Source organism: Echiichthys vipera, assembly GCF_963691815.1.
Source record: "Echiichthys vipera genome assembly, chromosome: 4".
Taxonomy (NCBI): domain Eukaryota; kingdom Metazoa; phylum Chordata; class Actinopteri; order Perciformes; family Trachinidae; genus Echiichthys; species Echiichthys vipera.
This window is the reverse complement of record NC_139829.1, coordinates 33,928,388-33,944,491: the sequence shown is the minus strand read 5'-3', so window position 1 is coordinate 33,944,491 and position 16,104 is coordinate 33,928,388. Positions and strand designations below refer to the sequence as shown.

Sequence of the window (16,104 nt, the reverse complement as noted above, 5' to 3'; positions counted from 1 at the left end):
ATCAAATAGCTATGTTCTTATAACATCATCTGCAATGCTCTCGTTCTCTCTCTTTGGGGCTCTGTGATTGAAATGCAATGAAGAAGGGCTGCTGACTTTGCAGATGGTCATATATGCTTGATGCCTCTGCCCGAAAAGCATTGCAGCTCGACAACAACGAGTTCGTCTCTGCATCCACAAATGACAGTTGAAACTCTACCATGCAACCAGGAAACCATATAAACCAGATCCAGACGCGCTGCAGCCTTCTCTAAATGTAAAATATGACAAAAGGAGAAGTGTTGCCCCCCGGGGACAAATAAAGTTTTTTGAATTGAATTGAATTGAGTGTTGAGCAGCTGGAATCCGACATCAAGCAAGAATGGAATATCATTCATCCTTCAAAGTGACAGCAACTGGTCTTCTCAGTTCCCAAATACGCACAAAGTGTTGTTATAAGAGGAGGTGATGCAACAGAGTAATAAATATGACCCTGTATAAACTGTTTTGAAAAGTATTTCTGGCATCCAAATTAGGCATATAATAAAAATAACGTCTATCAAACGGTTCTAAGATTCAACACGTTGTCTTTCTGGTATTTTTAATTAAATATGAGGCTTCAATGTTTTACATGATCGTCTGTTAGACTTCTGTGCTAGTCATGGATTGTCTATAACAAACATAAACATAAGGATGCTCATTAGTGTACACAGTACCAGAGCACCCTAGGCCAAAGGTCCATGATCAATTTGGTGATCTTATCATCTGATCTGAGGCTGCATGTTTAGGACACTCTGGTGAAGAGAGGGGCAGAGGTGTCAGAAGATGGCGGGAGATTCTGGACGGACCAAAAAGCTAGTGCAGGTGAACTGGGAACATCTTGAGGAGGCCCCTGTCCAGGAGATCTTCAACTCACATCCCCAGTGGAGCTTTTTTGGCCTCCCTGTGGAGGTTGGGGGCATTGAACCCAAGTGAGCAATGTTCAAAGCTTCCATTGCTAAAGCTGCGGTGGTGAGCTGGGGCCTCAAGGTCTTAGGTGGCTCAAGGGGCAGTAACCCTTGAACACCGTGGTAGACACTGGGGGTCAGGGAAGCTGTTGCCTCTGCTGTGTCAGAGGCAAAGTAGCGGGTGAGGGAGAAGTTTATAGAAGTCATGGAGAAGGACTTTCGGGCGGCACCAAGGTGCTTCTGGAAAACCATTCGGCACCTCAGGAGGTCGTCAATATCCCTGGCGGAAGTCTCTGAGGTAGTCAAACAACTCCACAGTGCCAAAGCCCCAGGGGTTGATGAGATTCGTCCTAAATGCTGAAAGCTTTGGGTGGGGAGGGGCTGTCTTGGTTGACACGTCTCTTCAACATTGTGTGGGAGTCTGGTACAGTGCCAAAGGAGTGGTTGGTGGATCGTGGTTCCCCTGTTCAAAAAGGGGGGCAAGAGAGTGTGTGCCAATTACAGGGGCATCACACCACTCAGACTCCCTGGTAAAGTCTACTCCAAGGTGCTGGAAAGGAGGGTTCGTCCTATAGTCGAACCTCAGATTGAAGAGGAACAATGCGGATCCTGTCGTGGACGTGAATCTTACTTATCCAGCTGTGTAATGCTGCCAACACAGTCCCCCTGCACTCAAAACTTCCATTGATGTCCTCTAAAATGTCTGACATTGACTATACTTACTTGAATCCGTGAAAAGTTTGTCACTAGAGAGGTGCTTTCACATTCCTCTCCTGAAGGAACAGATGTCTGTGCACTTCTCTGAAGTGGGAGATTTGAACGTATCCTGGGCACGCACAACTGCTTTGAAACACTGTTCAATGGGAGGATTGGGGACAGAGAGAAAGAAGAGAGAGAAAACAGTGCTGTCAGCCACTGAAGACCTAACAAGCTAACAAACGACAGCAGCAAATGGTTTGTTGCTAACTACAAATACCATTTGGATCATTATTATGATCATGCAGAACTATGGGTGTATTATATAAAAATGCATCACCAGTTCATGACAACTATAAGGGTGATGAATTTAACTAGCTACAAAACCAAAAGGCTTTTTTGTACCTGCCTTTTTTTATTTCTGACGTAAAGTTGGACTTTAACACTGGAGTATATGATGGTGGACTCTTTTCCTTTTGGAGCCAACCTCAAGTAACTGCAGTTTTTGGCATTTACGCTTTATTTTTCAGCGTTATGCGTGGTCTTAACACACCTTTAGAAAGACAAGGTGATACGGAATAAAACATATTATATACCATATTTTCCGCCCTATAAGTTGCACCTAAAAACCTTCAGATTTCTCAAAAGCCGAATGTGCGCCTAATAATCCGGTGCTCCTTATATATGGACCAATATTGAGTCACAACAGGTCTCGCAACTACGTTGAGCAGCCGCCGACTCTATTTTCCCCCGTAGAAGAAGTAAAGCGCGGTGCACGTTGAGATATACGACTGCGCAAAGTTGTATTACTTGTGTCAAGTGAGGGGCTTGTGCTCCGGGTCTGCAGCTGGATGTTACTCGCGCTAGCACGCAAACTTAACATCAATGAATTTAGAGGCGGTCCTTAATGTAACCCCAGCCTCGACTGTAGCGTCTGTTCTATGCGCCTTATAATGCGGTGCGCCTTATATATGAAAAAAGTTTCAAAATAAGCCATTCATTGAAGGTGCGCCTTATAATGTGGTGCGCTTTATAGTCTGTAAAATACATACCATATATAACTATTTGTAATAGCGCCTGCTTTCCCTGACTTCCATAAGATTAACTGGTGTTTCCGTGCTAACTGAAGGTGGGTGTGATGAGGTACAAAGCGCTGTGCCGTAAATGATTGCATGACATCCAGAAATGAAAAACGGAAATGCAACATTTGGTTGATGATACGTCATTACAAGATATGATCAGGCGATCAAATAATATAATAAATAAAACCACTATCCTACCATATGTATTATAATGACAGCAAAAGTTATTATTCCCTTCTTCTAACCTCTAAATGGAAATCCCACACTATCCCTCAATGCAGTGTATGCTAATGTGTTAGCATTAGAGCCAGAGATCTATGATTTTGATTAAATGACTTAGCCGAGACATTAATCCACCAAAAGCTCTGTAAGATGCCTCTTATTTAGATTCTAGCCTCTGTGACAAAGTGGAATGTCATGTTGACGACAGGTCGATTTTTAAAAAATGCTTTCTGTTGTATATCATTCATATCTTTTGGCGCTGAACGTGATCTCTCGTTGTCCCTGACACACACCACGTCTTTGCTGTAGATGTATACGTCAATGTCACCAAGACAATGATTTGTTAGCTTTATGCTTGATGAGATTCATGTCAGCTGCTACTGGAATTCATAACAACAGTGCGCCGAGAATAGAACAGGGGTCACGAGCGGGTGTGCGTGTGTGTGTGTGTGTGTGTGTATGTGTGTGTTGAATGATGGGTGTCAACAGGTGATCACTCTATGGTTACATGTGTGTGTGTGTGTGAAGTGTGAACATTGTGTGAATACAAACTGCAAAGAACATCCATCCTGAAACAAAGATGGACTCATATAAGAATATCTGTAAATGTGATAATAGTGAGACTGTTGAATGGATTTCCGATGCAAAACAAGTAAAAATTTGTTTCCCCTCTTTCAAGATCAACCGCACAAAGACTTAATAAATGTGTCTTTCTTGCAGTGTGTTATCAGTGTCTGATAAATAACAGCTTCACTGTTTGGTGGACGTGCTTGATTAAAGGCTGCTTGTTCTGCACACAGGAAGTATGTAAATCTTGGGGATTTAGTTATTAAGCTCACTCCGGGATGTTTATTCTAAAACTCTTCTGGCTTCAATTAGACCGTTACAAACCATGCACAGAGTCCTCCGACTGAAACTGGGACAAGGGAATATCTTGAAATTGATTATCATGATATAAAGTGTAATCAGTCGGAACAAATGCTGTAATACTATCAACTGTTTGCCACTGTAGTTCTGAAAGTTTGACAGTATTGTGAGAAAAGCCTTATTTGTTTTCACTACAATACCCTGACAAGCTTGTCATTGTCTCATCTCATCTCATCTTCAGCCTCTTATTCAGGGTCGGGTCGCGGGGGCAGCAGCTTTAGCAGGGGACCCCAAACTTCCCTTTCCCGGGCCACATTAACCAGCTCTAACTGGGGGATCCTGAGGCGTTCCCAGGTCAGTGTGGAGATCTAATCTCTCCACTTGGTCCTGGGTCTTCCCCGAGGCCTCCTCCCAGCCGGACGTGCCTGGAACACCTCCCTAGGGAGGCGCCCAGGGGGCATCCTTACTAGATGATCCTGAACCACCTCAACTGGCTCCTTTCAACGCAAAGGAGCAGCGGCTCTACTCCGAGTTCCTCACGGATGCTGAACTTCTCCCCCTCTCTCTAAGGGAGACTCCAGCCCCCCTCCTGAGGAAACACATTTCGGCCGCTTGTACCCGCAACCTCGTTCTTTCGGTCATGACCCAGCTTTCATGACCACAGGTGAGGGTAGGAACGAAGATTGACCGGTAGCTCGAGAGCTTTGCCATGTGTGTACCACTGTAAGATGAGGCAATTTGTCTCATTGGGCTTCTGAAGCCCCTGTTACCTAACCAACCTTTTCCTGGACCCCAGCAGAGTGAACACCCCGCACCCTTTTACAGACATTATGCTATGCAGCAAGGCACATCACCGCACATTAGGGAGCTGTAGCTAAGAGGCTGCCCGTGCACATAGCTGGCTGCAACTAAGAAGCCATGTTAACATGCATCTTGTATGACTGGATTACATTTTGAGACTGACTAAAATGCGGGGATCGGTGACGAGTACGTACATCTCTGTGTCGATCCAATACTGTGTTAATTTATGTTCTTTATCTGTTATGACTCAGTGCGTTTACATGCACACCAGTGACCCGGTTATTGAAGTTCCCCTCATTTACATGAGAGGGGGTTGAAGGAGAAAATGAATGAGTAGCTCTTCCTCCGGTACAGCAGGTGGTGCTCCGCCAACATACAGCTGGGCTGAATACGACTTTTTTTCCGGTTCACCCTCGTCAAAATCACAAAGGGCCGACTTTTAGACAGAATTACAATGGAAACGGGTCTTCTTGGTAGTGATGTTTGTTACCGTTGCGAAGTCCTCCCTCGGTTTAAATGTAACGCTCTATCACTGTTGTTGTTATTTTCACGTTGTTTTTTTCGGCGCCATTGCTTCCTGGTTTATTCTATTTCTGGGTCAAAAGCCACCGCTGTGGAGTGGGGAGCATGCGCAGACGAGCAACCCGATAATAATCAGATAATGCTGTTTACATGCGGGAATAATCAGGGTACTGAAGGAGTTCTCTAGGTCTGCTAACCGGGGTAAAACCCCTAATTTTACCCGGGGTACGGTGTTTACATGGTGTTTAAGAAACCGGGGTATGCCCTTAACACATATATAATCAGGTTTTCAAACTGCATGTAAACACACTGAGTGACTGTCAAACTAGATAATTAAATGAACTTCTGTGGCAGTTACTCCCTGTATGTATAGCCTGATTTAAACCATACAATCATGGATCGGTTCTCTGTATCTCGGGTGGTCTCTAGAAGAATAAAAATGGTATGGGAACATAACTATATTAGAGAGAGCTACAGATCAAATCACCTAAACCGCCGCAGAGGAGATGACTTTAGCCACATTAACAAACGTGAAAATACAAAAAAAACCACACAAATTAAACAGGCGACAAGAAATTGCATGTACTGGATGTATAAAATATAAATGTAATCCAGACCCAGGTGGAAGGGTAGAGCAGCTAAAGAGACAGCTTCACAGTTTGAAAGTGGTGCCTTGCATTCAGATCACGTACCAATGTCATGGGTTTATATAGGTGCAGCGAAGTACACTGACAGCTGTTATTGTGAAACTCTATTGATTCTGTAGGAACATTTCATCTGCTCTCCATTACAGATCGACCGCTGAGCTACACACTAGTGTTACTTGGCTTAGTGGTGTCGGGTGGAGGACTAAGTCTGGGATTGAGCGCTCATATTGAGCAGATTTCACTTGAGGTTCGGGGTTGCTTCTTCAGCATTCGGAGCACCTCCGCGTTTCAGAAAAGATGCTCCCAGCTGTTTAAGTCGATGTTTAGCCAGGTAAAAGCTGAACCAGGAGCTGCTGGCATTTCAGGCAATTGCTTGAACTTTTCTACACACCTGCAGGGGATCCCTAGAGCACTTCTTTAGCCGGAGAGGTACTCGTCTTGCAGACTTGATTGCTAAGGAAGTTTTGCTTGGCGAGATAGAGTTGGTTTTCTGACTCGGTTTGCACACACTCACTTGCTCAAAGTCCAGAGTTCATGCTGTGTTGTTTTTCTTCTCTCCATCACCTCTTCAGGAAAAGACTTTCAACCGCAAGCAGACACCTACCTGTGTTTTTAAGTAGTTTCTTCTTACTGTGAAAAACAGGGTTTCTCCATGAGAGGTGTAGAGGTTGTGTCTCGTCCTCTGTTAAAAAGAGGAGCTGCTGTTTTCACAGCGAGCTGGTCTCGTGTTTCAGCTCCTCTCCAAAATAAACTATGTGAAGTCACACAGTTTGTGTGATTGAGGATGTGTGAACCTTCACTCTGCACTGAGAGAAGGCTGGTGTGATATGCAGGGGCTGCGAAGATCGGCGCTAGCGTCTGTTTCACTTTAGCTTTGAACAGGAATGTGCTCATGTCATAGAAGTGCTCCTCACCACCTTTTGGTGCAGAGCAAGCCTTTCTAATGGGAGTCGATCATTACCGCTGAGTAGCATGAGTACTTTATACAAGGATGTTGTGGGTGAGGATGGCGCTCAGTGAACAGGGACTTAGCCGCACTTGCAAATGACCAAACATGACGTTCCAGTGAGTGAACATACTGGAAATGTATTCATCCAAAACTCAGACACAGTCACTGGCAGTCAAACTCACACATTCACGCTGTACTTTTGCATGAACACACAGGCAAAAGCAGCTACGTGAACAGTCAACTCACTCTCTGTTCCTACTGTCTGGCCAAATGCCAGCTCTACTGTTGTTTGAGCTCTACTCCTGCAGGTTATTGCTGGAGTAGAAACTGGACGTCTCTGATACTGTTTTGGAGACGCTCCTGGACGATGACCCGTTCGAGGTGAGGTCCAGGGACGAGCTATGTGGTCTGGCCCCGACCGCGGCTCCCCCGGGCCGTGGACCTGCTGTCACCTTGACCTTGGGCTGCTCCACGTCGTCCCCAACCTGGAGAACGGTGGACACGGTGGTCTCCATCCGGCTGGCTTTGTAAACGCTTGTCTGGGTCTGATGGTAGCGAGTGGACTTCAGTTCCAGGCCTTCGTAAGAGCCTTGAGGGACGCAGGGGCAGAAGCGGAAGGCTTGTTTAAAACCTGCACGAAACCTGTGCAAGAAAAGCACAGATTAGTCTTATTCAGTTTGGCTCATGTGAACATTTAACAGTGAGATGTGTCTGGCTCACCCAACAGGGCTTTACCTGCCAATGAAGAGTCTTATGCAACTTTTGCCAAACACAAGTCATTGTTGCAACAAGGGGTAACTGACATTACTGAGTTAACATTAATCATATAAAGCTACCGGTGTCACCACACAAACAAAGGCAGTAGCAGCAAAGTGTTGTTATTCATTTATTGATCCAGGGTGTGTTTCATTTCTTATGAATTCAACTCTTCATCTATTTAGCCTGTGAATGTTCTCATGTGTCCAGGTCGCCGTTATCCCCAAAGCAATTTCAGTCAAAAGCAACTGGACTTGGTTATTTGTCTAGGAAGACGTTTCACCTCTCATCCAAGAGGCTTCATCAGTTCATGTACGCATCTGACCAGGCTGGGACTGGACCAGGACCAGGACCAGGATGGTCAGACTGGTCCAACTAACTGGTGTGGAGATCCAGGTATTTAACCTCAATCTTAACCTCTAGTTGGTCCAGTCCCAGCCTGGTCCTGGTCCTGGTCCAGTCCCAGCCTGGTCAGATGCGTACATTAACTGATGAAGCCTCTTGGATGAGAGGTGAAACGTCTTCCTAGACAAATAACCAAGTCCAGTTTAAATGAACCATTTTGCCAATTGTGTGTCATCGGTGTGTTGGTGCATTAAGAGTTTGGGAAAAATTGTTATGGCGACTGTGAACAAAATGCAAATTCATTGACATTTTTGCTAACAGGCAGAAGGCTACTGTAATAATGGCAAAGTTTGACAGATAATACATGTTTCCAGCCAGCTTCAGAGATTGGATTTAAAGTTTGAAGTTAGTCTAACTTCAGTTGATGTGGAGGTCTTTGAGAGTTTCTTTGCAGAAAAGTTACAGAGCGAGCATAAGCAGTCTCCACTGAGTTGCCAACTGCTTGTCACTTAGGCAGCAGTGGATTGTTGTGTGATGTGTGTGCGTGTGTGCGTGCGTGCCTGTGTGTGTGTGTGTGTGTGTGTGTGTGTGTGTGTGTGTGTGTGTGTGTCTGTCATTGACTGCAGTCCTGAAGGACAATATGTCTACAGCTTAACAAGAAAAAAGGTTTTCCGCGCTGAGATCTTGTCATCTTTCCTTTAAAAAAAGACTTTATCTTGTGAAAGGACCAAAGTACATTGAATGTCCATATATTGTGTCCTTGTCCTTGTCCAACTGCGGATATTATCTTTTTAAATAACAAACAGTGTTTCCCATTCATAATACAGTTTTACATTGAGCACATCAGTATTCTAAACAATGTCTGTCCATATGATGGTGTGTGTGTGTGTGTGTGTGTGAGAGAGAGTGTGTGAGTGTGTGTGTCGACCGTAAGTGCTCAATACTGCAGATATGCAATACTATATTACTTACACTACAGTGAATATGTTCATTTTACTTCTTTTCGTAAATGCATTTGTATCATACACATAAAAAACAGTTTTTCTGCCCTGAACATTGAGTTTGCCATTTTTTTGATGTAGCGTGTAATGACTGCTGTGTTTAAGTTCTGACTGTCTGTGTGCATGGTCTGAAAGATGTGTGATTTTGAGAATCTATTCAGAATAAAAGTTTGAAGATTTGGTTTTCTGTTCATACTTTTGAGAAAAGGGTGGAAGCCAAGTTCAGACCAAAGATTTGCAACGCGAGAAAACTATTTAAGAACGTTGCAGGTGAAAGTCGCAGCGGTGTGAACTGACCCGTCTCGTCTGGACTCAAACCTGCTGATGTTGTCCCCCTCGCAAATTGCCTGCAGCTGGTTTTAGAACGTAACACACATGTCACCTGTTGCAACAGCCAATCAAGTCTTAGCAAAGTCCGCTGGTCGAGTCACTTACAAACTGTCAGCTGGTTGAAAAGGCCGTTAAGGGCAGAGGCCCAACGAGCGCGTGAGAGAGAGAAAGAAAGAGAGAGAGAGAGAGAGAGGGTCAAGCGAGCGATACAATGAACAAAGAGAGGGAGCACCGGCCCTAATCCAGAACAAAGCAGTGAATCAGGGAAATTAAACGGTATTTTCGCCGTTTCATCACAGCTCGAAACGCAGCTGTAGCAAATATCTGACTATCTCTGTCCTCATTTATATTTTATAATGCTACAAATTAAATCCAGCTACGAAAAAAGGCTGAAAAGTCCCGAGGTTAGAACGGAAGTACAGAGAGTCATTGGTATGGAGATGATACACCGTCTTGCCTCGTCTCCTTGGTCTGAACTGGCAGGTTTCAGAACGTTGCAGACCTGCACGTTGAAAGTAGTCGCAAGTTTCAACTCGTCTCATTGCGAATCTTTGGTCTGAACTGGGCTTAAGTTGTCAATAGTGAAAATCTGTAAACAGGGAGACGTCTTACTTATATATGATCATGTATACTGCCTCTATCTCTAATATAAGCCTGATTCAAATGGAGGCCTGCTTCTCTCTGCAGTGGAGGATAATAATAATAATATTATCACATAACACATAATATTGTGTGCCTGTGTAGGTGCTGACTGACCTGTCGTTGAGGCAGCAGTAGATGATGGGGTTGTACATGGTGGAGCTCATAGCCAGCCACATGATGGCCAGGTAAACCTGCTGGATAAACTGTTGCTCGGACATGTCAGGAAAGAACTGGTGCAGCAGGAAGTAGACGTGGTAGGGCAGCCAGCAAACCGCAAAAGTGCACACCACCACGATCATCATCTTCACCACCTGTTGGACACATGACAGCATCATTTTGTCTTCATATGTACTGTTCAGAATGGCTGAAGGACCAGGGTATTACAAATGAGCCCCTCCAGTATTTCTGCAAAACCCCTTGCTTCAACAGATGTTACAGGCTTATATTTGCAGACATTTCAGTACAATGAACCTGTCATAAAAACAGTATACCTGCCACATGTCACATATAAAACCTGTCCAGGAAAACCATCAATCAAGAGAGTGTTAAAGCCAGTGTTGTCGTTTTTTCATAATCTTTTGATCATGAGATACGCTGCACGTCATTGAGTGCTTCCTCTGAGGACTCGTTTTCACCTTTTCCTTCCTTTAACAAGCTCCTCATCTGTCAATCCAGAAAAAGCTCACTTGCTTTGAACATTGTCAGTCTAACAGACAGTGCTACCTGACAATGAACTGATGTATCATGGACAGACGTGGCAGATCTGTGAGGCTTCCTCATTAAAGTAGGAGGCTGACTGGTGTCATGATCCAGGGATTTCTACAATCAGTAGGGGAGACTGAAAGGTGTGTGTTCGTGTGTTTGCAGTACATTTGTTTTAAAATGCTGTCGATTTCTGTCCACGTACAAGTTCCTACTATAGATGTACGGCCAGTAGGAGAAAAGATGCTAGCTCTGTGAGGTTGTACTTAGACATAACAGCTCTTTATGTTGCTAACATGCTCAAAGTGCAACCAGTGGCAATTCTAGTTTCGAGTTTGTAGGGGCCCTAGGCGAAAATTCACAGGGGCCCCCCGGAGCATTCATCACCATTATGTTATAAGTAATCTGACACCAACAAAACAAACTTGTCATTCAAACAATTAAAATCCGAAGAATCAAACAAAAACCAGAACCATAAAAGTTTGAGTCCGGTGGGGCCCCCTTAGGTAGGTCAGGTCTCCTACTGTCATTGCAAACTTTGTGTATTATCACAGCTGTGGTTTAAAGTTTGTCAGCGTTTGTTAAAAAAGTGTGCTAAAATGCCCTCATGGCAGCCAAAACGCATGCTAAAGTGCCCTCTAGGAGCCAAAACACGTGCTAAAGTGACATCTAGGAGCTAAAACACATGCTAAAGTGCCATCTAGGAGCCAAAACACGTGCTAAAGTGCCCTCTAGGAGCGGAAACGTGTGCTAAAGTGCCCTCTAGGAGCGGAAATGTGTGCTAAAGTGCCCTCTAGGAGCCAATATGCATGCTAAAGTGCCCTCTAGGAGCCAAAACACGTGCTAAAGTGCCCTCTAGGAGCCAAAACACATGCTAAAGTGCCATCTAGGAGCCAAAACACATGCTAAAGTGCCCTCTAGAAGCCAAAACACATGCTAAAGTGCCCTCTAGGTGCCAAAACACATGCTAAAGTGCAATCTAGGAGCCAAAACACGTGCTAAAGTGCCCTCTAGGAGCCAAAACACATGCTAAAGTGCCATCTAGGAGCCAAAACACATGCTAAAGTGCCCTCTAGGAGCCAAAACACATGCTAAAGTACCATCTACGAGCCAAAACACATGCTAAAGTGCCCTCTAGAAGCCAAAACACATGCTAAAGTGCCCTCTAGGAGCCAAAACACATGCTAAAGTGCTCTCTAGGAGCCAAAACGCATGCTAAATTGCCACCTAGGAGCCAAAACGCATGCTAATGTGCTCTCTAGGAGCCAAAACACGTGCTAAAGTGCCCTCTAGGAGCCAAAACACATGCTAAAGTGCTCTCTAGGAGTCAGAACACATGCTAAAGTGCCCTCTAGGAGCCAAAACGCATGCTAAAGTGCCACCTAGGAGACAAAACGCATGCTAAAGTGCCCTCTAGGAGCCAAAACACATGCTAATGTGTCCTCTAGGAGCCAAAACACATGCTACAGTGCCCTCTAGAAGCCAAAACACGTGCTAAAGTGCCCTCTAGGAGCCAAAACACATGCTAAAGTGCTCTCTAGGAGCCAAAACACGTGCTAAAGTGCCCTCTAGGAGCCAAAACACATGCTAAAGTGCCCTCTTCATTGGCGAGGATGCGCTTTATGTGCCCTTTTTTCCTTTTCGTCCCTGCCCTTCAAAAAGTCAGGCAAGCCACAGCGTTTGACAGCCCTAATTCCAATCCATCCACAAGTTGAACGAATCAAAGTAAGACATAAAGTGAAGGAGCAATCTAAAATATAGAAAACTAAAGGGAAATAGAATGAAATCCAATAAGTGGAGCGCTTGGAAACATCTATCAAACTAAATGTTCACAGGCTGACCTGCAGCGACTGATCTCATCAGTGCACAGACACCTTGGTAAATATGTCTGTGCAGGATTCTCATTTCAGGATCTGGGGTCAGAAAAGCAAGTCTTTGCTTGTGAACACATCTGACAGGCACAGGCAGATCTGTCCACAGTTTCCCACACACACACAATACAGGGGACACAGTTGTGTTCACAGTTCCCAGATGACAGAGAAATGAAAGAAACTGTTAGAGGAGGTAGAGAGGTGATGGCCAAAACAGAAGATGAATAGACTGCAATGAGCTGAAAAACAAGAGGTACCAAAGAACAGAGGAAGACAGGGGAGAGGACTGTGATGATGATGTTATCACTGGGTGGAAAATGCAGACAGACATGAACTGATTACATTAGTTTGTATTTCCCAGAACTGTGAGAACACAATCTAAAGTGCGGGTTACCTTGCGTTTGGCCGTCAGCTGCTCCTTGTAGCGGTCAGAAGAGTCTCCGGGGATCTCACTGGCCCAGAGGGTCAGTCCCACCACCAGATAGGCCCAACCCATCACCAGCAGAGGGAGGAAGTAGATCAGGATGGCCACACACACATAGTACCTATGACAGGACAAACATACCATATCACATAAATCATATAAATGTCTTTTGACTGAAGCAGAGAGAGAGACTCAAGTTGAATCCATAGGAATAGAACCACTGTTGGCTGTTTGGTGCTGGGCAATGTACATGTGCGAAAGTGTGTGTGTCGCTTTGTTAGGTCCCACTCTTTCAGCAGGAATAGGGTCTGGTTGTGTCCTCTCTTTCCCTACGTTTAGGTGGAAAAGCCCGTGCCTGTGCGTTCCCAAGCACAACAGTAACCCAAAAATGGCCTTATTATGGGGATCATTGAAGTTCCCCTCGTATACATGAAAGGGGGTTGAATGGGAAAATGACGGAGTAGCTCTTCCTCCGGTACAGTAGGTGGCGCTCCACGACAAACAGCTGATCTGAATGCAGCTTTATGTTACAGTTCCCCTTTGTCAAAATCACAAGCGGGGGTAAAACGGCTTCCTTCTGGGCAGAATGACACCAGAAATGGGTCTTCTTGGTAGTGATGTTACTCTCCGCGGCGAACTCCTCCCTTGGTATAAAGGTAGCGCTCTGTTGTTGTTGTTTTCAGCGGCGTTGCTTCCTGGTTTATTCTATCTCCATGTCAAAAAGCCACTGCTGCGGAGTGGGGAGCATGCGCAGACGAGAAACCCGACAGTAATCCGGGAATGCTGTTTACATGTGGCAGAGTCAGATGATAATTATGTATGTATGTAGTTCTTTCATCCACTGTTAATACAAAACAGTTATAGAAGATTTATGTAAGAGAATGGTGAGATGGTGAACATGCCCAACATACAGTTTAATGTTTTTCTAAGGGCTTATCTGTCGCAGTCGGCATTCGTAGTTAACAGAAAGCCTTTGAATCCTTTTTTTCTCCGCCTGCCAACTCCCCCTAACTCTGAAGCACTGACGTGTAGTACGTAGTCACGCTAAAAGTTACTCATGGAGGGCTGAATCAATCATCATTAGTGTGTTTGCCGGAGGTGTGAGAAAAAGTTTTGCTTTGTAACATGATTAAAAGGTGTGAGGGGAATCAGTTAGACCTCTGCTCCAAGAACTGTCCGATGAATTTAAACCCCTAACGAAATAATTAGATATGACAGTTTCTAACGCCGACACAGTGTTTCATCCTGTTCATTTCCTGTTGAGTCCCTGTGCAGGTTAATAGGGGCTGTCGTGGTCTGTTTATATACATACAGTATGTATGTGCATGAATGTCCGTTAAAATGTTGCAAATTGTATTATGTCACACTGGTAAACGCGTTCAGGGATGGAAGACCCCCTGATTTTAGCGATCTCAGAGGGACAATCTGTGTGCCCCTCTGTGAACGCTGCAGATGAGGCTCACGGGCCCTTTCATTGGCAATTAATTACAATTATGTTCGTCCCACTGTATACCCACGCACGCACGCACGCACGCATGCACGCACACACACACACACACACACACGGTAGATGTGTTACCCAGTCAAGGGAGACCTGCGTAGACAGCTGATATCAGAGCACTGAGAGCTCCGTCAGGTTCAGTCTTTAGTCTGAAGGGATCTCATTCAGAGTTAAGACTTTTGAGATTAAGATCCACAATCACAGCTGTAATTGTAAGGGACACAATTTGTTTGGATCATTGGGTTTTCTCCGGGTTCTCCGGTTTCCTCCCACAGTCCAAAGACGTGCAGGTGTTCGGTTCATTGATGACTCTAAATCACCCGTAGGTGTGAATGGTTGTCTGTCTCTGTGCGTCTCTATGTGCCCTGTGATAGACTGACGCCCGATGTCAGTTGGGATCGGCTCCAGCCACCCCACGACCCCGACTGGTTACATGCATTGAAGTAAACACAGTGTGACGAAACAGAACCATGGATCTAATTTTCTGAAAATAAGTCAAACATGCCTCTTAACTCGACCCAGTTTTTCCTTCTTTTGTCCAAATCTAATAATCACTACTGGACAGGATTGATATTAAGTGGATAGAAAACAACGGAAATAAATGAAGTCAATTGATCTTAAGTGCTTATTAGATGGGAAGGTTTTGTTTGTTAGCTTATGGAAAGCTGTACCCTACAGTCAAAGTCATGTGTTAGAGAGAGATGATCTATAGAAATGATATAGAAAACAATAATGTTGTAGATTTTTGAAGGTTTGGTTTATTTTGCTGTAATTTTGTCCAGTCCACAACAGACTTTAGTCTATAAATGAAAGTGATTCATATAAAAAAACAGTGCCCAACATAGAGTTTAATGTTTTTCTGAGGGCTTAGGACGAAATGAGGAGTCAAAGTCTGACAAGATGGCGACTCCCGTGGGGGAGGACGATTGGATCAAGTGGAGAGAACGGACCCCAACATCCATTACATCCATTTTTGATACAGTTTATGAGAAACACTGAACTTTCACCAAGGTCACTTGGTAAATCTCTGACCGTGGAGAATTAAAAAGCAGCTGTGGGAACGAGAACGTGTCACAGTGTGTGAGACGTCGAGATTAAACATATCTGTTGTCTGCAGAAACGTACAATATAAAAATTTTACTCTGGCAACTGGGCTGTGTCACCAAACCTCTAGCAATGAGTATATTTGCAAGGACGCCACTGTACCACTTTCTAGATCGACAGGTGCAAGAACACTAACTAAAGATGGAGAGAGATGTCACACCCACACGGTCCAGAGAAGAGGTCTGATCAGGCAAACACAGTGAAAACACCTGTGTGGATAGACCAGACACCAGTCACCGATGATGCTACATAATCATCGTAAAGAGAATATACTATAGAATTATATTGTCATTGTCTGCATTCAGACATCAAGTACAATTTAACAGCAAATTATGCAATACATGCACCAAAAAGCTTAACAGACTGTGTGTGTGTGTCTCTCTCTCCCTCTCTCTCGCTCGTATTTCTCACATTTTCACCACATACTCAATTTGCTTAAATTATGTATGCAACTGGGACTCGTCTTTCATAAGGGTTGTGTGTATATTGGCTTCCTGGCGCAGTTCAAAGGGAAGAGTCCTTGTTAATGTTATTAGTTACACCTGTGCTTTTCTCACGCTCCTTTCACAGGAGAGCAGAAGAGAAACACTAAAATCTAATCTGGTCTTTAATTAAACCGAGAAGTCAAGCATTCTGCCACCCCGGCACAATGAAACCCTATTTAATGTATTAACTACAGCCAACACGTACATATAGCAGCAAATCACACATGACGC

The 16,104-nt window shown here is 44.4% G+C and overlaps 1 protein-coding gene across 1 annotated transcript in view; it reads right to left on the bottom strand.

Annotated features, from left to right (window-relative positions):
• Positions 1-7,008: 7,008 nt before the first annotated feature.
• Positions 7,009-16,104, bottom strand: part of tacr1a (tachykinin receptor 1a) — a gene marked incomplete at its 3' end in the record, with an annotated part of 46,247 nt that continues 37,151 nt past the window's right edge. The window contains exons 3-5 of the mRNA XM_083912692.1: positions 12,754-12,904; positions 9,901-10,097; positions 7,009-7,354 (exon numbers count right to left, since the gene is read on the bottom strand). Coding sequence (XP_083768818.1) covers positions 7,009-7,354; positions 9,901-10,097; positions 12,754-12,904 — 694 coding nt within the window. The remainder of the gene's footprint in view (positions 7,355-9,900; positions 10,098-12,753; positions 12,905-16,104) is intronic.